Here is a 22,186-nt window from a genome sequence, read left to right on the forward strand (position 1 = left end):
GCGAAATGGAAAGTACGTAGATCTTTAATTGACCACACTAGAAGTGCAAAAAAAACTTTTAGCCACCAGCTAGAAGGATGAATCAGTCAGTTCACTACCGGCGTGGTTTACGTAAGTAATCTTGCATGAAATAACAACTTGGGAACGAAAGGAAAATCTTCGTCGTGTACTTTGCAAAATATTCACTTGAATATTCAGCATGAAAACATAGAAGTTATCTCATACCATTGCCCTTTTTTACGACAAAAATATTCAAAGATGGAATAAAATCAGAAAAAAATTAGCTTGGGGTTCAAATTGTATTTATAGTTAAGATTATATGCTACGTTGGGTTTACAATCTACGCTAGTGACGAACTGATCGATTCATCCTCTCGGTCGATGGAGTTTACAGCACGGATTCTCGTTTCGTAAATTACAAATTTTCTCTTCGCAAATTACAGCCTCCCATTTTGCTAATTGCAGATTTTGAGTTGACTTCGCTAGTAAAAGATTTCCAATTTGTTCGTTCAGATCGTTTCGCTAATTACAGTAAACCCTTGCTACGATTCAAAAAGAAAAAAAGAACGATTAAATTCGAAGTAAATGATGACATATAAGAAACTGAGGCAAGGCTCGGCCAGGTTGCATGTGAACACTGAACGAAAACTCTGGAAAGTTAAAGAGGTTGTGCATCCAAGCATCCAACATTTTAGGAACCAGAAATTTGCCCTAACTTGTTTATAATTGCTCTTCCAACAGCTTTTTTCGGTCTTCAGCAAAGGTGGCTGGTTGGATCTTCTTCATTGCTGCAGCTTTCTTGCATAACTCGAACAGCTATGCTTCTTTCTTTCCTTTGCCGCCTTCACTTAGCTTAGCTGAATGCCTCTCTCCAACAAATAATTTTTCACTCTCTCCCACTGAATTTCGAGAAGTTTTTCTCTCATTTTCCCCACCACAGCACTTTATTCTTTATACCAACGAGAACGACTTCGCACTTAGCCTCGTCCTTGCGCTGTAATTTCGGTACCAGATCACTGAATCTCGAGAACTCGGAAGTGGCCCATTCTTCTTATCATTTCCTCCCTTCGTTTTGCACTTAAACACATTTTGACCGAGGCCGGCGCTAGAATTCAATAGGCAATTTCTAAATTACCATTGGCCTCATTTTCAAAGCGAGTCCTAATGCTCATCCTTTCATATTGTTATAAGTTTTCATTCACATGCAAATTAAACACATTTCAAACGAATGATTGAGCACCAGTCCTCGTTTTGGAGGCAAAAGGGGCAAAAGGTAATTCGGAAATGGCCTATTGCGATCAGTTCCGTTTGATCTTTCCACTCTTTCCACGAAGCAATTAGTCGTCTTTAGCACACCCCAAAAGTTCACACTTCTTTTCCTCAATTTGATGTGTTGACCAGCCTGCGTTGGTCAAACTCGCGACGAAATGATAGAGGATCTCGTCTGTTCGTCATTTTTGAGGTTACATTCAGTGTATCATAAACTTGAGAACAAGATGATTATCTAACAAATAACTGATCATCTAACTAACTTAACGGATTTTCTCTTTTCTTGCTCTGATGTTGGACAAATAGAACTAAATACCAACGAAATCTACCCAGTGATTGACACTTATTATTTGAAAAGTTCACCCTTCCCTCCTGTTCCAAAATTTAATAGATCATTATCATTGGCGTATTTCGTAATTCTGATATTCTGCGTGAACGAAGTTGCAAATCGGATTTCTCCTTTTTCTTCTTCTGTTTGGGATTTACTGTCTGACTCTCAGCTTGTTAGCGCTCAGCTGAATCAATATGTGTATATGTATGTTGCTAGCTTCATGATTTGATACCTTGTTCATACGCTTTTACAGTGCGCTTTATTCCTCTACCAAAAAAATTGAGAATTTGTACTTTTTTTTAATTTTTCATCATATACTCTTTTGATTGTATACTAACACAATGTTTTAGAAAACATTTCGTTTTCATTCCGTACATGTGGTCAGACTGGACGACACTCTCAGAACGAAACCGATGTCAACATTAATCAGTTTAAGTCAGCATTAATACCAAACAATTTCAGGCACGATTTCATTTCGGCGGCCTTAGCATTGCTCTTATTTAAATAAAGCTAAAATCACATGTCGAAATTAGCCCAGTTCCTTGTTTTCTCAGCTTTCCGAATTAATTTCTTTGTGACTTTAATGACATGAGCTCAAAGAAGAGCGTTATCCACAGAGATCAAAAAAATTAATGTCACTTCAAAGACATCTTTGCTCTAAAAGAGAACTCCATTATTGCTTTGTTAACGCAGGGCAAATTGCAGTTGTGATTCAATGTCTAAAAATATTTCAACGCAAAAGCAAACAGCTGGTGTTAAATTAATTCTTATTTTTGAAACATTTATTTAGTTGTTGTCTGTGTAAAACAGACACCAACAATTCAAATTACGCAGTATTTTCTTGTGCCGTACAATTTAAAAAAGCAGTTCACAAGAGCTGTTGGACGTTTTTTCGAGGACAGAATCTATAAAATACTTCATAGAGAAGCAGAAAAGGTATTTAACCTAAGCTTTTTTTTCTAATTTAAATCCAATAAATAAGTAAGAATAATTCTCGATTATAGACGCCCTCAACGCGAAATCGTTTGAATTTTGGCAATGAAGTTCAATTTTTTTCACTTTTTATAATAAAATACTTTGAAACAATTAGCAATTAAATGTAGTCTGTTTAAAAAATTTGAGTGTTGAAACTGTCTTTACTATCAACTGTGTCTATTAAATTTGGAACTGGGAGCCTTAATAATGATAATGAACAGAATGAGATAATGCTGACTGAAAAATGAGGTGAAAAATAGCAGTTATGAAAAAAAGACATTTTATCATCTGCAGTAATTTTGTCTCAACAAAGGTCTTTAAATGATGATATGATATTTAAATGATTTAATTTTCAATTGGGTTTCTGTGAATTAGACTCAACAAATTGCCAAATAAAATAGGTGGCGCCTTTACTGAATTCTCAATTTGTGAGGTGTAGCCTCTAGGTTAATTAGTCGAAATCAATGAATTAAATTCGGCAGTTTTAAAATAATGATGCCATTAAGTTTACAGTTGATTTAATTGCCGCAAAATAATATTTTCTACGGAAAAAGTTTTAAATTAAGCTCTATTCGATAGATTATATTTGTTTTTCGTTGGACAAATTTTCAAGTCAAATCAACTTTAAATTTAGCAGCATCATTAATTAGTTGAAATTCACTAAGCACTTAGGCTTATCTCAAATAAGAAAATCCTGAAGTTTTGGGTAAGTCTACCGAAGAATTTCTGAAACCGTCCCGAAAAACAGTTTAACGGGATTTCCCCATAACATTAGCATAGTAGTAGTGATTGCATGCCACGCTTACTATTGTACAATTTTTGACAAACCTGCGCATTGTTGCAAATTTTGAATTCAAAACTCTTAGCAAGGTCTTGAACCTAAGATTCGCGTCTCTCAAATCGAATGCCAGAAACTGTTCAAAGTTAACACATATTCTCAAAGTAATTATAAAATAACGTCATACCTATCAACGGGATAAAAATAATTTAAATAATGCTACAATTTCATGGTGAGTTAAATGGTTTTAAATCGCCAAACTCCAAACAAACAACGTCCTCTCGAGTTTAGTAAACTTTTTCAAATTTTCCATTTTGAGAAAGGAAGATCAGTCTTAACGATTGAGTCTGGATTCAATACAGGAGTGAACAATTCCAAAGTGTTCCGGAACCAATCACAACGTCTGTTTTTTCGAGATTTTGTCCGAACAAGCAGGTGGAAAAAATGATAAGCGTTAAAATGAAAACGCTTCCCCAGTTATCCACGCTCTGGTACGAACTTCCACTAACACCTCCCCATTCAGCAACTATGTATTTGTGCATTTGCATTCTCTTTTTTGTATTATATATAGGTGTAGCAAACTCATGATGAAGCTGCTCTTTGCCCCGTTTGTTGCTCTGATAATTGCAGATGTTTTCACCACACTTGAAGGTAAAATTTCTAGTCTTAACTAATTATAACGTCGGCAAAATGTCCGCACAGCCCCTCCTTCCTCTCCCCCCACTTTAAAAAATGGCTCAAAATCTTGATTGTCTTTGAAAGCATGGCATTGTTTTAGAATAGCATGACTTTGTAGGGAAATCTTTTCCTACTCTCAGCTCATAATAACCTACTATTTAACATTTTTTTAGCTGCTAAGTAGAACATATATTTGATATCATGCTCAATAATTCTTCTAATGACAGTTTTGCATTGAATTGAAGTTTTGCATTTTGAATTGTTTGTCTCAAGGATTAAGAATAAGATGAAGTTATACGGAAAACTTTTCTATCTATCAAAGTAATTGTTAAAATAAGTTTTCCTGCAGTGCATCTAATCCACGTTTTGATACTTTTTTTTTCCTAAACAAGGCAAGTACGAGCATTTAATCGAATGTTCATCCTATGATTCCCTTTTTTCTTTGTAATTTTTGAAGAAACCTACCTGCCGGACGGTCTTTCTTAAAACCTTGTAAGATGGGTTGTTTCCATTATTATAAACAACTTCTTTTTCCCACTCTGTTTTTATTTTACCATAGGGAATTTTGAAAGACAAGGAAACTCGTGATAGTGTAGATGAACTGCTCTAAGCTTTTAGAGCCGTTCCCGGTGATGATATTTGTCAGTTGATGACATGCTCGAGCATGATCGTATCTTCAACATTGCTTCTTAAATTGTTTGCCTTAAGCTCTGCTTTACAGTGTTGCCTTTTTATTGCCATGTTTTAGACAAAAGAAAAATCTACTCTTTAATTATTGTCTTTGCAATTATCTGCTGTAGCGACGTGAATCGTTTTTAATTATCAGAGGAAGAAAGTTCAAGAGTCAACCAAAAGTCAAACTACAAACAAGAATTCACATTTAAAATGCTTTTAGGCTTTTTGATTTTTTGTTTTTGTTGTTGTGTTGTTGCTTTTTCTTTCAGTTTCTAAGCACAAACATTTCTTTAAACGATACTATGATTTAAAAAGGGCTCAAACATATAGCGCACGTCTGATGATTCACAGTCGCCCTGGAGGTCTCACCACAAGGACAGTTTTTTTTTCTCACTTCCTGAAATCATCTACCGATATACCAGCTCACCAAAGAGGTTTTTCCACCTTTAATATTTACTGAAAAAGTAAATAGCGTTTAAGGCTAGTTCTGATTGGCTGCTCAAACTACGAATATCCTTTACCATTCACCTCAGAGCAACAAGCGCGGAATTTGCGCCCGTAAATATTTCAGCTGTTAAAGAAATAAAGGAGTTAAAATAATCTTGGTGTACTGTATTATCTTACTGTTTTAGTCTTCACTAAAACAAGTATTTATCTCAAAGCGGCGAGGTAAATATACGAGGCACAATACACTCATCGGACACAAAATAAGACACGCTGCTAAAAGGGGCGTGAAACATGATATATGATGGGCAGTGTAATCTAAATAAAGCAAAAAAAAAATGGTGTAAAAATGATTGGTGGAAAGGCGAAAAGAATAAGTTAAATTAATGGGTGAGGAAATATAAGACCTATTTGGGAGAAAAAAAAAATGAAATAAAACATTGGCCACAACAAATGAGACATTTGAAAACTGCAATAGCATAATTTTTGACTTCGCGCAACGCTGGAGGCACGTTGAAAAATATACTTCCTTATTTTATTACTGAGCTCACAATGTACCACCCTTCACTTCATCTTTTAACGTATACTGAAAATATTTTTCTGATACTAATAAAAATGGTAAGACACTATCAAGTGTATCCAGCTTCTAGACCAAGGAGGGGGGAACACTTTGATTCAGTTTTAAACCTCTTATCCATTTGTAGCACTCAAATTGGTGCAAAACTGTCATTAGAAGAATTATTGGTAGAGATATTCGACACTTCGAGAAAGTTCTTTGCTTCTACCTTTACCGATACAGATAGATATTTAATCTGTTGCACTGTCCACTATCTTTCTCAGGTTCTTCTATAAAAATAGACATCCGCAGCGAAGGCTGTAATGATCCGGGAAAAACGCCAAATACATGTGGCATTGCTTACATAAAGGTGAATGACAATGAACACTCTAAGAAAAAGAGAGGGCATAATGTTGTTGTCCTGGATGCTGTAACAGGTAAAGGACTTAAGTGGTGTTATTTTTTAAGTCCCAATAACATTGAGAAAATGAAATTTGAAAAAAATCGACTACAAATGAGTAGTTATAGGAACTTATTTTTGCAGCGTGTAAAATGAGAAAAAAATTGAAAATAGGCATATTATTTCATAATAATGCAAGAAAGAACTATATACGCATAAAATAGAAACCTTTTTGCCTGTTATTCCGTTAAATACCGAGAAAAAAAATTTCAATGCAGGAATTGTGGAACACTCCGTCAGTTTCGATACTCATGGAAATGGTGCTGCTGGAAACCAGTTGAAAGGCTTTCTTAACGGGATTACTGGAGAGTAAGTACCAACAAGAGAATATCAGTTGACATCCTCTCGGCACAAGCTTGTCTTGCAAATCCCACTCAAAACTCACGAGGGTGAAATTTTAAAGATCCCGCCCAAAAGTTGGCATGAAAGGCTGATAAGCATTTGCCTCAGGTGTCATACACATGCAAACGTGCTCGATCATAAAAATTGTGCGATTATTCGGCGCAAGGTTTGAACACAACAAGTCAGATAAACAAGGAAATAAGCGTGGACATGCCACTGCTTTAATCAGAACTGAAATGGACCAGTTTACCCGTTCAATGAAAAGGTTACTTTTAGTGGTAAAGTAATAAAGGCACCAAAATGTTACTTCTAATCCATGTTAAGTACAAGTTTTTATTTCATTTTCTATAGTTTTTGGTGTTTCTCAGAGAGAGAAACTATGGATGCAATCGTATTAACCATGCGACCTTGAACACTTACCTCATTGAACGATTGCGCTGATAAGCTAACCTTTGCCGTGTGAAACATTTGCTACATTTCCACAATTTCCTTGTCCATTTCAGCAAAATAATCCTAATTGCAGTCCAAGACGAGGGCTCAATACATCTTAAACAAGCTTTTGACGCTTTGACAAGAGTTGGAGGCTACGATCTGAGCTTTCTTGACTACCGAGGATCATATGCTCTTGTCGGACACCCTGCACGTCAGAAGCCATCTTATGTTAAACAAGTACAGAGCAAGAGTGGGCAAGGACCAAGTGTGATCTCCATGACAGTTCCACTCATGAAGAGTACGTTTTACATATATTTGATAGTTTTTTTACCGTGAAATAACAAGTAACCCCTGTGTGATATGTTTGTACGCAAGGTAAAAAGACATGGAATGATGCGAGGATTGCTCATAAACTTCTTACTATTGCAAGCTTAAGGAGAGCTGTCTTTTCTTTTTTTTCTTGGATAAAATCACAAAAAAATTGTCTCGATGAATACTTCAGCCGATTGTCACAATTGCCCCATGTACGAGGAGAGCCATGAACATGCTGTGTACCCTTCTTAGTCCGCCTTAAGCTCTGTATTTTAAATGGGTTATTGACAGATACGGGAATGTACAAGGAAAAACATGTTTGAATTTTTTCTTTAAAACTGCTAAAGAATGGAAGTAGCTCCCACTGCGAATGTCACATTACCTGTACTATCAAACATTAGATATTTGTCGTTTATCAGTTCTGTATGAACGTGTGAATTGGTGTAGCTGATTGTTTTTTCATCGACATTTTTTTTTCGTCGAACATGATCTGAAATTTTATTTCGATTTTTCGTTGGTGATTGGCGAGCATTCATTATGCGCTTGCAAACCTCTTAAAGACTGATATTAACCTTTGATGCTAACGAGTGACCTACTCTTGTCGTTTTGTTTATAGATCCTTTTGTAGATATCGATATCCGCAGCGAAGGTTGCAATGATCCCAATAGGACACTAGACACGTGTGGAATCGCTTACATTAAAGTCGATGGAAAGGACCACTCCCGTCATCTCAGAGGACATAACGTTGTTATTGTGGACCAGAAAACAGGTAGAAACCATCACTTAAAATAGGAAAAGAGCCTGGATAGTTATAAACCTAGTAGAGATCTAAATATTTTATGACAAAGTTCGTCATTTTTGTCATTAAAACTCTGGCCAGACTCGGGGTTTGAGGTGATAAGATTGTGCGGTTGCAAAATGAATGTGATACAGCGGCAATGATCAATCAAGATAAAATAACTCATAGAACAAGTTGACCTATCATTTTCTGTGAATTGTCACGTTTTTGCATTTTATGTGTGGGTTTCTTCAATTGATTATATTCAACGTGAAAATCTCGAAAATACGCGACTAATAATGCCAATTTCCTTCTCTATATGCAGCTGGTGTGCTTAAATCAGAGGCCTTTGATACTCATGGGGATGAGTCCGCGGGCAATCGTTTAGGAGTTTTACTCGACGCCCAGGAAGCAGAGTAAGCAGTTTTTTGGCTTTAGTTTAGTTTAGTCTTGTTTTATAAATCAGAAAACGGACCAATTTAACCGTTTAACGAAAAGGCTAATTTTAGTGTTAAAGTTATAAGGTGCCAGAACGTTACTTCAAATCCATGTAAAGAATATGTTTTCATTTTCTATAGTTTAAATATTTAACAGTGAGTGAAACTCTGGATTTAATCGTTTTTACTATGCCATCTTGAAGACTTACCTCTTTGACATGATACGATTGCACTGATAAGCTAACCTTTGCCGTGTGAAACATTTGCTACATTTCCACAATTTCCTTGTCCATTTCAGCAAAATAATTCTGATTGCAGTCCAAGACGAGGGCTCGATACATCTCAAACAAGCTTTTGACGCTCTGAAAAGAATTGGAGGTTACGATCTGGGCTTTCTTGACTATAGAGGATCGTATGCTCTTGTTGGACACGCAGGAGAGCAGAGGCCATCTTATGTTAAACAAGTACAGAGAAAGAGTGGGCAGGGACCAAGTGTGATCTCCATGACAGTTCCACTTACGATAAGTACGTTATACAATTATTAAACAATACTTGTATGTGGAAAGCTTAAGTTTTCCATATGCGATACATTTATACGCGAGATAGAAACCATCTTGACATGAGTTCGAGGATTTCTTTAGGTTTCTTGGATAATATGACCTCCAACTAATTTTTTTCCGATGAATGTCTCAGCAACCTATCGTTTTAGCCTAACACAACGTCACTAAGAAAATCCTTAATTTCAAATCTAAGTTTCCGTAATTTTAAAATGAAATTGGTAATCTGCATGATTGTCACAATCATGGAATGAATTCATATCAGAGATAACTCATTTAACGTAAACAGAATGTTATTATTTGTTTGAAAAACTTACTCAATGGTAATGCCCAAAGAGCATAATGAAAAATCTTGGTAAGCAAACTTCATCTTTTAGATGCTGTGTATTTATAATAACTGCCAGTAAGGCGATATCGAGATTGTTTGCTGTGTCGTTTCTAATTGAGACTAATCCCTTTTTTATCTTATGTGGGTAATTTGAGATCTAAACGAGTCAACCAACAATGGGTGCAAGGAAGGAATCCCTTAGTCAAGTCCTATCCACTGAAGATCCACAATACTTTGTTTGTTTTAAAACGTACCATTCTTTCTTCCGTTTCCCATTTATGATTCAAAGCACGTTTTCTTTACTCTCGAACTTGAAGTTGAATTCGTAATTCGCTTTTGATGTGACCAATCTTTTTTCTTTGTTTTTGTTCAGGCGTCATTGACGAAGGGGACGACAAATGCGAACCCAATATCGTTTGACATCCATTGCATGTAACCAGCTGTCGTCATACATCTCAAAAAAATGCAAAAAAGACAAAGATACATGTATGAAACATTGTAAGGTAAATAAAAATCAAAAGGTTACTTGCTTTTTTTCTGTTCCATCATACTTGTTTTAGATGGGCCAACTTCAGTCTAGTTCTTTCTTTTCATTTCTTCCCCTCATTTTGCACTTAAACACAATTGGACCGAGGCTGGCTTGAATTCAATTACGACCGTTTGCGTTTTGATCTTTCCACTTTTTCCACGTGGCAATTTGTCGTCTTAAGCTAAAATCAAAATTTCACACTGCGTTACCTCAATTTGATGCGTTGACTAACCTGCGTTGTTCAAACTCGCGATAAAATGATAGAAGACCTGGAAAGGCCTATGGTGCCTTCATGAGCTAAATTAATTTCGTCTGATCTTCATTTTTGACGTTATATTCAGTGCATCATAAACTTGAGAACAAGATTATTATCTAACAAATAACAGATAACTTGACAAATAGAACTAACAAATATGAACAAAATCTACTCTGGACAGATAATTTGATCATTTGAAAAGTTCCACCTTCCCTTCTGTCCCAAAATTTAATAGATCCTTATGATTGGATTATTTAGTTTTGAAGGTGAACAAAGTTGTAAATTAGATTTCCCATTTTGCTTCTGTTGTTGGGAATTAACTGCCTGACTCTCAACTCATTAGCGCTCAGCTAAAGCAATATATTTATATGTATGTTGCTAGTTTCATGATTGGGCAAATCGGTGTGCCCACCTAGAACAGACGCTTTTATAGTGTACTTTATTCCACTACCAAAAAATGGCATAATCGTATACCCTTGTGTCTGTACACTGCCGCAATTTTTCAGAAAATGTTGAAATATTTGGTTTTCATTCCGCACATGTGGTCAGACTGGACGACAATCTCAGAACGAAACCGATGTCAACATTAATCAGATTAAGTCAACGTTGATACCAAACAATTCATTGCATCCAAGAAAATACCGTTTCATAAAGATCTTGGCCTTCCTCTAATGATACACTCAAGGCAAAAAAGGGAAAATCCAGCAGAATTGATCAATATTAGAAGAAAATTTGGGAATAGATAGTGTTAAACTGTCTACTGTGGTAATGCAGAGGCAAAGAAGAAAGTGCAAAATAATTCTAGTAAGCACATATTCAAATTTTATCGCAAAGCGAAAACTGGAGGAAAAATATAGACGCTTAATATTCGATTTATATTTATGAAAACGTTTAGAAAAAAAAAGTGTCCGAGGTAATTCAGGGCTAAGGCTGTTTGTGAGTGACAGAAATACAATGCCAACCTCTTTCAGACTCAATATTCAATTCAGAAATGTTATGATAGGTTTTGACCTTTTTTTAAAATCAAACTCTAGACAGCAGGGCATTGTATGAAGCCCTTGGGTCTGTGATCTATCAAACTCTCTTACTTGTCTTGCTACTCATCTGTTGACAGTCTCCTTCTTTAGTCCACTTACGTTTTGTCAACTTGCAAGAGGAAACGAATATGTCAATCGGTTCTCTGCTTATACAAATATCTCATAAACACTTGATGAACACTTAGATGAATTTTTCAACGCGTAGGTTTTTCTGAAATGTTCGCTCTCTGAGTTTCTTTTCACGCCGCTACTCCATAGGTATGAAATATAAAATGGAAATAACAAAGTTTATTCAAAGGTAACCATCAGCGATTGATTGTTGAATTTAATTGTGTCAAAAAACTAAATGAACTTCATTGTATTCAGGTGGAATTCAAAGTAAAAGTGCAAAAGAGCACGATTTTCGGTCAATAGGGACCTTAAGCAAACTTCGACGGCGAGGACAACGAGAACATGGAAAAACAAAAGATCTGATTGGCAGAACAATAGCTCAGCACGTGAGTTTTAAAACTTTGTACATTTCTTAGCCGTCCTATGAAAAAGAAACGTCAAATCACCACAATTTGCTTCGTCTGCGAACCGAAACCGCGACGGCAAATTATTTTAATTTCCATTTGGAACTCAACTCTTCTTTTATACGTTATGCTGAAGTTGAGATGTGGCGCTGTATGAGTCGATAAACACACGGCAGAAATTCATTATTTAATCGAGGTCTTCCTTGGCGTTGCAGTCCTGACTGCTTAAGGTCCCTAACATTTTCGTGTCGACGGCCTTGATATTGCTCTAATGTAAATAAAGCTAAAACCACATGTCGTAATTAGCCCGATTCCTTGTTTCCTCAGCTTTCTGAATTAATTTCCTTGTAACTCCCTTATGACACGTGCTCAAAGAAGAGCATTATCCACATAGATCAAAAAATTAATGTCACTTGACGAGATCTTTGCGCTAAAAGAGAATTCTATGATTTTCTGCTTAGCGCATTCCAAATTGCAGTTGTGATTCAATGTATAAAAATCTTTCAACGCAAAAACAAACAGCTGATGTTAATTTAATTTAATTTTTTAGATAATTATTTAGTTGTTGGACTATGTAAATTAGACACCCACAATTCAAATTACACAGTATTTTCTTGAGCCGCACACTTGAAGAAAGTACTAGACGAGCTGTTGGACGTTTTTCCGAGGAAAGAATCGATAATACACTTCATAGAGAAGCAGAAAAGGTAATTGATCTCAGGTTTTTTTTTTAATTTAAATCCAATCCAAAAGTAAGAATACATCTTAAAGATAGGTGCTCACAATGCAAAATCGTGTGAATTTTGGCACTTAAGTTCCATTTTTTCCACTGTTTATAACTACTCTAAAACAATCAGCAATTAAATGTACTTTGTGTAGAAATGTGAGCAATGAAGCTGTCTTTAATATCGATTATTTTATTAAAGTTGGAACTCGAAGCCCTAATAATAATAACCGAACAAATGACAGAGATAAAAAATAGCAATTATGACAAAAAAAAATTAGGTTTAATTTGCACTATTACCTCTGCGCTATTCTATTTGTTTATTCTAAAGTTATCTAACTCCGAGTAAAAGGATGGGATTTTTTCATAACTTACTTTTTTAAATCCGTCGAAATCAATTTCAAAATTATTTTTAAAAGTTACCTCTACATATCTGCATGTGATGGAAAATGGACAATTTATCCTTTGCAATAATTGTCTCAAGAAAGTTATTCGAATAATGAAATCATCTTCATATTTTTATTATCAATCGAGTTTCTGTAAATTGCTAAAAAAAATTAGTAGCGCCTCTGTTTAATTTTTTTGTGAGGTGTAGCCTCAAGATTGATCAGTTAAAATTTATAAATAGAATTCAACAGTTTAAAGATAATGATGCCCCTAAGTTTACAGTGGATTTATCTGCCGCGAAATAATACTGTTTACGGAGAGAGTTTTAAATCAAGTCCTATCCGATAGATTATATTTGTTTTTCGCAGGTATTTTTAAGTTAAATCAACTTTAAAGTTAGCAATATTATTGATTTGTTGAAATTAACTAAGTAGCCAAGCTTTATCTCAAATAAGAAAATCTTGACCTTTTGGGAAAATCGATCGAGTAATTTCCAAAACCGTCCCCAAAAACTGTTAAATAATGGGATTTTCCTATTAAATTAGCATAGTAAAAGCGATTGCCATGTCACGCCCTCTATTTCACAATTTTTGAGAAACGTGCGCACTGTAGCAAATTTTCAATCCGAAACTCTTACTAAGGTCCTGAACTGAAGATTCTTTCGTCAATCGAATGCTAGAAACTGTTAAAAGTTTACATTATACCTATAAACGGGATAAGATATCCATCAAAAATAATTTTAAAATTGCCATTTCGAGGAATGAAGATCAGTGTTAACAACTGAGTCTGGATTAATTTACAGGATGAAAAAATTCCGGAACCAATCACATCGTACAGTTTTTCAAAGTTTTGTCCGAAAAAGCAGGCAGAAAAATTGATTAATATGAAAATACTTCCCCATTACCTACACTTACACCCCTCCATTTCAGATACAATATTTGTTAGTGCAATTGCATTCTCTTCTGTGCTATACATAGGTGTTGTCGAACGTATAATGAAGCTGCTCTTTGCCTCGTTGGTTGCTCTGATAATTTCAGATGTTTTCACTACACTCGAAGGTAAAATTTTTAGTCTTAACTAACTCTACTGTTGGTAAAATGTCCGCACGGCCTCATGCCTCATTCTGCCCACAGTTATTGGATAGAGAAATTTTAAAAAAGTAGCGTGAACAATGGATTGCCTTAGTTAAAGATCAGTACAGCGTTACACGGAAATCTTGTCCTACTCTCTGCTCTAAATAATCTACTCTTTACTATTTTTTTAAAAATAATTATTTGGTATTTGTTACGTAAAATGTAAAGTTGATATTTAAGGGCAAGATTTCCATATAGCCCTACCCCAGCCACATTTGGAGTTTTCTTGAATAAAAACACCATGGGGAATAAATTTGTTTGCCTTAAGGACGAACTTTTTGTTTAAGAATAAGATGGAGTTATGCGGAAATCTTTCCTACATAAGAAGTAGTTGTTAAAATAAGTTTACCTGCAGTGCATCTAACTAATTCAGGTTTATGATGCTTAATTTTTTTCCTTTAAAAGGAATTAAATCGAGTGTTCATCCTGTAAATTCGTTTTTTCTTAATTTGTAGGAAAACCATCTACTGGGCGTTCTTTCTTGAAACCTCGTAAGAGAAGTTGTTATATTGTGTTTACCCATTCTGTTGTATACTTTACAATAGGGAATTTTGAAAGACGCGGAAACTTGTGAATGTGTAGATGAGCTGTTTAAGGCTTTTTGTTCTTTTGTGATCGTTTTAAGTTATCTAGGGGGGAAATTTCAAGAGTCAACACAAAAGTCAAACGAAAATCAAAAACTCGCATTTAAGTTGCTTTGGGTGTTTTGTAATTCCTAATTTGACTTTTTGTTGTTGTTGGTTGTTGTTGCTTTTTGCGCTGGTTGATAAGCACAAACATCTCGTAAAACGATGCTATGATCTGAAAAAAGGCTCAAACAAATAGCGCACGTCTGGTGATTCACAGTCGCTCTAGAGGTCTCACCGCAAAAACACTTGTTTTCTCCTACTTCCGGCAATTATCTACTGATATATCACCTTAGCAAAGAGGTTTATCCACCATTAATATATACGGAAACAGTAAATGGTTTTGAAAGCGCGCTCTGATTGGCTTCTCAAACTACGAATATCCTTTGCCATTTACCTAAGAGCAACAAGCGCGGAATTTGCGCTCGAAAATATTTTTATTGTTGCAGGAATAAATGAGTAAAAACCATCTTGGTGTGCTATACTATATCACTGTTTTGGTCTTCACTGAAACGAATATTTATCTAGAAGCGGCGAGGTAAATATCCACTGCCTCAATTTCGGTAAATGGTTGCTAATTACATTTAAAATCCATCTGGTTTGATTCTTTTGTTATCTATTTCAGGCATTCTTTCGCGAGGGCGTAGAGCTGTACCAGACGGTAACTTTACTTAAACGTACATTGTTTCACAAACTTTCTTTTACATTTTCAACAATGCCATGACTGAGTTTCTCAGTCAAAAAGTCGTTAATCCAAGTTCTGAGCCCCATTCTTTAGAGTCACAGAACAAAATATGACTGGGCAAGGGCCCTCTTCACTCAAATACGTTTACGCAGCATTCAATTCATTCAGCTTTGTTCCACTTATCCCATGTAGTACTCCAATTGGCGCAAAACTGAGACGAAGTAAATTATTGTTAGAATAACCCGTCACTCGGAGAAAGTTCACCGCTTCTACCTTTACCGATGCAAAGAGATATTTGAATTGTTTCATCGTCCGTTTTCTTGTTGTTTGACAGTTTCTTCTATAAGAATAGACATCCGTAGCGAAGGCTGCAATGACCCGGGAAAAACGCCAAATACATGCGGCAGAGCATACATTAAGGTGAATGGGAATGAACACTCCAAGAAAAAGAGAGGGCATAATGTTGTTGTCTTGGATGCTATAACAGGTAAAGTACTTAAATAGTGTTTTTTAAGTGCAAATAACATCGAAAATTTGAAATTTGGAAAAAAGAAATCGACTACAAATGAGTAGTTAGAAGAACTGATTTTTTGCAGCGAGTCAAATGAGAAAAAATAATCGAAAATAGACATTATTGCACAGCAATACAAAAAAGCACCATATACGTATGAAATAGAATCCTTTTTGTCTTTTACTCCGTTAAATACCAAAAAAAAAAACAATCTTCAATGCAGGAATTGTGGAACACTCCGTCAGTTTCGATACTCATGGAAGTACTGCCGCTGCAAACCAGTTGAAAGACTTTCTTAACGGGATCGCTGGAGAGTAAGTACCAGCAAGAGAATATCAGTTGATATCCTCTTGGCACTAGCTTGTCTTACAAACTTTCATCTTTTAGCCTTTAAAAATGATATTTAACATGGGCCAGATCTTGAAATTTTGCGCAGAATCTATTATCATTAATGTGACCCTCTACGGGATTTCAGGGAATAAGGTGAACGCACGCACAAAGCACGTTATGACACGCTCGCACGCTAATGGCATGACACGCTTACCATGCAAATATGGGCATGAAAACAATTGATTTTAGAAAGCATGTTGTAGCCTTTGTCATATCGGGCTAACACGGTAGAGCTCTGTTTCTCTAACACGCTAGATTTTCTTTTTTAACACGATAGGTTCCTTTGTTCCTTAATACGCTAGCTTGCCTTGTATAACCCAGCTTACTTTGTTACTTGTGTTTGTCAGCTTCTTAGTAAATTATTGTGGGAATGGTGTTTGTACAGTGTATTACTTAAAAAATATAGGAGAAAATGAAGACCTTCTGTCCTCTCCGAAAGTTGCTTAGGGTTAGGGTTAGGCAAATCACGGCTCTTTCCCCCAGGATTTTCACCGGGAATTCAGTGAGCACGAAGTGTTTCACAAGGTCCAGAGGAGCTCAGTTTGAACACATGAATTACTTTTTTATAACTTAATTCTTACCTTGTAATGTATAAATCCTTTTCGCTTCACGAAGTTAATAAGCCCAGTACCGGATCTTTGTGAATCATTTCGCAACAGATATCCGACTCCTTGTCCCCTAAGCGGTCGCTGTTCGTCACTCTAAGTAAACCGGCATTTCTTATATAAAGAACCGCTAGTTAGCCGGCGCAAAACGAAGCTTGATGGACAACAAGTCGAGATATTCCTTTACGTTTGGCGAATTAGTTGCACTGGATCCTGAGTATCGTATATCGGCCGGGCGCATCGGTGAGCTAAAAAGCCTTAAAGCTTAGGACGTACTTCTTGCACAAATCGAAAGCAAGTTTAACTTTAAGAAGCATGTTCTAAAATTAGTACGGTCACCGTGTTATATCGTGCAAAGTTGCGAGCAATATTTTAACACGTTCCTTTGTTTCTACCGTGCGAAGCAAGACAATGGCTGCGAAGTTAATGAGGCAAGCAACTTACACGCAGCTAACGTGTTGAAAGCTCGCTCTTTTGTTTTAGCGTGCTAGTGTAACGTGAGCGTGTGTTCACCTTATTCCCTGAAATCCCGTGGAGGGTCACAAATATAAACAAGGGGTCCTAAAATCTCATCCATTACACATTAGCAGGAGTAATGGGCTCCTGACATTAGGGAGAAATTGAAAGATATCGGGCCTAAATGTTGGCTTGAAAGGCTGATAAGCATTTACCTCAGATGTCAGACGCAGGCAAGCACAAAAAATCTAAAAAAAATTGGTGCAACACACAACTTTCATTTGGCGCAAGATTTGAACACATCAAGGCAGATGAACAAGGAAACCGACCTTGAGTTGCCACTGCTTTAATGAGAAAATAGTCCTTGACCAGATTACCCGATCAATGAAAATGTTAATCTTAGTGGCAAAGTAATAAAAGGACCAGAAAGCTACTTCAAATCCTTTTTAAGTCAAAGTTTTCATTTTCTATTATTTGAATGTTTCACAGCGAGCGCGAAACTCTGGATTTAAGCGGTATGCGACCTTGAACACTTACCTCATTGATACTATACAATTTCACTGACGCGCTCACCTTTGCCGTGTGAAATTTTTGCTACATTTCCACAATTTATTTTTCCATTTCAGCAAAATAATCCTGATTGCAGTCCAAGACGAGGGCTCAAGATATCTTAAACCAGCTTTTGATGCTCTGATGAAAATTGGGGCCCACGATCTGGACTTTCTTAACCACAGAGGTTCATATGCTCTTGTTGGATACTCGAGGGAGAAGAAGCCATCGTATGTTCAACAAGTACAGAACAAAGGTGGCAAAGGACCAAGTGTGATCTCCACCACTGTTCCACTCACGAAGAGTACGTTATACATATATTTGATAAGTTTTATCCAGTAAAATAAAAAGTAACCTGTGCGATATATTTGTACGGGAGATAGAAAGAGCTTTTCATGGAATGACGCGAGGATTGCTCATAAACTCCCTACTATTGCGAACTTAAGGAGAGCTGTCTTTTCTTTGTTTCTTGAAGAACAGCATTAAACAATTCTCTCAATTTCTCGATGAATGCTTCAGCCGATTGTCTCAGCTGCACGATGTACAAAGAGCGCCATGGACAAGCTGTGTACCCTTCTCTGTCCGCCCTAAGCTCTGTATTTTAAATGTGTTATTGACAGATAAGAGATTGCTCTGTATTTGAAATGTGTTATTTACAAATAAAAGAAAGTAAAAAGACCTTTGGAACCCTATCGTCATTAAATTTCAGAACTTGTCGTTCATCAGTTCTATAAGAACGTTTAAATTGGTGTAACTGATTGTTTTTCCATTGAGAGCTATTTTGTTTCGTCAGAGATGGTTTGTTTGTGACTGGTGCAGGTTTATCTTACTCTTCCCAACCTAAGAAAGACTGAGAGTAGCCCTCGTTGCTAATGAGTGACCTACTCTTGTCGGTTTGTTTACAGATCCTTTTGTAGATATCGATATCCGCAGCGAAGGTTGCAATGATCCAAATAAAAAACCAGACACGTGTGGAATCGCTTACATTAAAGTTGATGGAAAGGACCACTCCCTTCATCGTAGAGGACATAACGTTGTTATTGTGGAACGGAAAACAGGTAAAAACCACTACATTAAAACGGAAAAAGAGCTTGGATAGTTATAATCTAGATATATTAGTATAGACATACTAGATATATTTAGATTTTATGACAAAGTTCGTAATTTTTGTTGTTAAAACTATGCTTTGGCATTGGCCAGACTCGGGGATTGAGGTGATTAGATTGTGCGGTTTCAAAATGAATGTGATAAAGTGGCAATGATTAATCAGGATGAAATAACTCATAGAATAAAAAAGTTGACTTATCATTTTTCTGTTAATTTTCACTTTTCTCCACTGCATGTACCTGTTCCTTTGCGACAGGAATGATGCCAGTTTCTTTTATCTTTATGCAGGTAGAGTGCTTAAATCAGAAGCCTTTGATACTCATGGAGATGGGTCAGCGGGCACTCGTCTAAAGGATTTTCTCAACGCCCAGGGAGAAGAGTAAGCGGTTTTTAGGCTTAAGTTTAGTTTTGTTTAGTTTTATTATTTTTGATATTAGCTATCGCTGTAACTTGAAAGCCGACAATAACAGCTTTAACATCTTTTAAATCCCATACATTTATCAAACATTAGTGTGCTATCCTTAAGCCATGTGATATTTCTTGTTTAGTATTCAAACCTCTCTGATGCAAACATATTTTACCAAAATTCTGGGCTGAAAAACAGCGTTTTCGTACTTATTCTTTGTTTTTCAGTCATTGCGTGTTTTTGCATTTCTTTTCAGTAAAATAGTCCTGGTCGCCGTGCAGGATTCGGCCGCCTCGCACGTTGGAGTAGCTTTAGACTCTCTCAGAAGGGTTGGTGCTATTGATCCTATCCTGGTGGAATTCCGAGGATCTTATGCTCTGATTGGCACCCCGGATGCAAATAAGCCCCCGTGGGTCACACAGGATCAGCACCCTAGATACAAAGGACCGAGTGAGATCTCCATAAGAATTCCTCTCTCAGGTAAAAAAAAAAAAAAAAAAAGCTATTCCCGCGCAACATTTGATTTCAAATTAGACCTTCATTTTGTTGCTGCAGAGTATTTGCCACGGATGAGTGTATGGTGAAACTCAAAATCATCGAATTTCCAGGACAATTGAGTTTAATCGCATTTAAACATTTTAGATTGTCAGAAGGCACTTGGGATGGAAAATTATGGAATACCCAACGGAAAAGTGCGAGCATCTTCGGAATGGGACTCCAACCATGCCGCCATTCAAGGACGACTCCATTACAAACCACCTCGCGGCAAACAAGGAGCATGGTCAGCACGCCATAACAATATAAATCAGTGGCTTCAAGTTGATCTGGGAAGTGCGTTCATCAAAGTAACGGGTGTCGCAACTCAAGGAAGATACAACTATGACCAGTGGGTAACGAAGTACAAGCTGCAATACAGTAATGATGGTGCCACCTTCACCTACTACAAAGAACCTGGACAAACTGCAGACATGGTAAAAAAGAATAAGACATTCAAGTTGATTCATAGGGTTGCTTTAGTTTCTCTCTTACTCTTACGAATTTATCCTCCGCTTTTAACCTTTATATTTTCGCTGTTTTCCTTGAATGATCATCATTCCTACCCCTAATCTGCTGCACAACTTCGTTTCCGCGACTAGTTCAACAGCACTCTCAGTCCCTGTATTTGTCGCTATTTAGTTTTAAATGAAGAGATGCTCTTCCGATCCTTCTCTTTTAGGTTTTTTCTGGAAACACGGACCGGAATACAGTTGTCTATCATTTCCTTAACGCACCAGTTACGGCTCGTTATATCCGTTTTCGACCAGTGACTTGGTCGGGGCATATCTCAATGAGAGTCGAGTTGTATGGTTGCTCAGGTACTGTGATATGTACATGTAATAAGCCCTCCGGTAAATGCATGATGCAAAGTACATGTGGCGTAAATATGGAATACTTCATGGATAGGCTGTCCGTGTGATATTTAAGCACGAGTTGATTTCGAAAATCAAACGAATGAGACTTCTGCTACTAACCTACGAGTGCGTAAAGTACCATACGGACAGACTTTCCATGGTGTAGTACATTTTTTATGAAAATAAGGAAATTTAATTCTTATTTAACATTTTATTTCTAAACAGATTAAATTCAAAGGCTCATAAATCGTTCACGATCGATGAAAATAATACAAATTGCCTTTCCAAGAGAAATAATGCAAGACATTATCGACAGTTAGCGAAGAATGTGAAGATAGCACTCAACACTTGAAGCAAGGCATCCTGAGCTTGAGTGTTGATTTTCATCTATCCTACGCAGTAACTTTAAGAAAAAAATCTTAAGTCTAACCAAACCAGGTTAGGGGCATTAAATTTATTGTTTTTAGTCGCGATAAGATGCAGAGCAGTTGAAGGCCTGTCACATCTCCAGAAAGGGTTTGGTAGTATAAGAAAAATGTCTTTTTTTCGGCTCATCTCATTTTAAGCACGTTTTCCACTCATTTATATCGTGAGTTGATTTCCTAAAGTTTTTTTAGACATGGTAAAAGGCACTGAAGTTGGAAAAGATAATATCTGAAAAAGATTCATCTGCAGAACTTTACTAGCTTTTCTCTTAATACAGTGTCACTGTGCTACAAGAGGGTGACTGCTTTCTATTATTGAGAATATGTTTCACGTTAGTTATTTCTTTTCCTTTCTTTTCATATTTATTCATCTTTACTCATCTATTCATTTGTTTGGTTGCCTTTTTTCTGTTTTTGTTTTTTTGACTTAATTCTAATAAGCTTGTGAAAAAGCTCTTGGCATGGCAAGTTATGCAATTCCCAACGGACAAGTGAAAGCCTCCTCGGAATGGGACCCCAACCATGCCGCCATTCAGGGAAGACTTCACTACTTACCACCTCCAGGGAAGCAAGGAGGCTGGTCAGCTAAATATAATAAAGCCAATCAATGGCTTCAAATTGATCTGGGTGCGTTGTTCAGAGTGACGGCTGTCGCAACTCAAGGAAGATCCAACTATAACCAGTGGGTGACGAAATACAAGTTGCAATACAGTGATAACGGTGCTACCTTTACTTACTACATGGAGGCAGGGCAGAATGTAGCCAAGGTGACACAAACTGCATGTATAGAAATAAATCACACAAACTTAATCCTTTCTTTATTTTGGTCGAATTTTATTTGAACAGAGCCTAACTGCCTACCAAGAATTTTGTTGTCATCATGTCTTCTTAGTGTAAAGTTATGTATTTCCTTTTCCTGTATTTTTTATATATAGGAATTTGTTGCAAACAAAGACCGGAATACTGTTGTGTATCATTCACTTAATCCGCCAAAAACGACACATTTTATTCGATTCCGCCCGGTCGCCTGGAAAAGCCACATATCAATGAGGGTAGAGGTGTATGGGTGTTCAGGTACAGTTTTACAGAAAGGAGTTTACATT

General features: G+C 36.6%; 2 protein-coding genes across 2 annotated transcripts in view; both read left to right on the top strand.

The window, feature by feature from the left end:
* Positions 1-2,348: 2,348 nt before the first annotated feature.
* LOC131774907 (uncharacterized) lies at positions 2,349-9,865 on the top strand. Its single transcript, XM_066165111.1, has 9 exons — positions 2,349-2,535; positions 3,924-4,003; positions 5,990-6,142; positions 6,384-6,474; positions 7,011-7,237; positions 7,868-8,020; positions 8,355-8,445; positions 8,765-8,991; positions 9,725-9,865. Exons 2-9 carry the CDS (start codon positions 3,937-3,939, stop codon positions 9,769-9,771), a joined length of 1,056 nt encoding a protein of 351 aa, XP_066021208.1. The 5' UTR covers positions 2,349-2,535; positions 3,924-3,936; the 3' UTR covers positions 9,772-9,865.
* Positions 9,866-12,278: 2,413 nt separating this feature from the next.
* LOC131774865 (protein crumbs homolog 1) overlaps positions 12,279-22,186 on the top strand; it is a 30,245-nt gene continuing 20,337 nt past the window's right edge. Inside the window, exons 1-14 of the mRNA XM_059090948.2 lie at positions 12,279-12,395; positions 13,777-13,857; positions 14,388-14,423; positions 15,184-15,219; positions 15,578-15,730; positions 15,978-16,068; positions 17,832-18,058; positions 18,660-18,812; positions 19,150-19,240; positions 19,524-19,747; positions 19,910-20,238; positions 20,484-20,622; positions 21,525-21,850; positions 22,019-22,157. Of these exons, the coding sequence (XP_058946931.2) occupies positions 13,794-13,857; positions 14,388-14,423; positions 15,184-15,219; positions 15,578-15,730; positions 15,978-16,068; positions 17,832-18,058; positions 18,660-18,812; positions 19,150-19,240; positions 19,524-19,747; positions 19,910-20,238; positions 20,484-20,622; positions 21,525-21,850; positions 22,019-22,157 (2,008 nt within the window). The 5' untranslated portion in view covers positions 12,279-12,395; positions 13,777-13,793. The remainder of the gene's footprint in view (positions 12,396-13,776; positions 13,858-14,387; positions 14,424-15,183; positions 15,220-15,577; positions 15,731-15,977; positions 16,069-17,831; positions 18,059-18,659; positions 18,813-19,149; positions 19,241-19,523; positions 19,748-19,909; positions 20,239-20,483; positions 20,623-21,524; positions 21,851-22,018; positions 22,158-22,186) is intronic.

The sequence above is a fragment of the Pocillopora verrucosa genome, chromosome 4, assembly GCF_036669915.1.
Source record: "Pocillopora verrucosa isolate sample1 chromosome 4, ASM3666991v2, whole genome shotgun sequence".
NCBI lineage: Eukaryota > Metazoa > Cnidaria > Anthozoa > Scleractinia > Pocilloporidae > Pocillopora > Pocillopora verrucosa.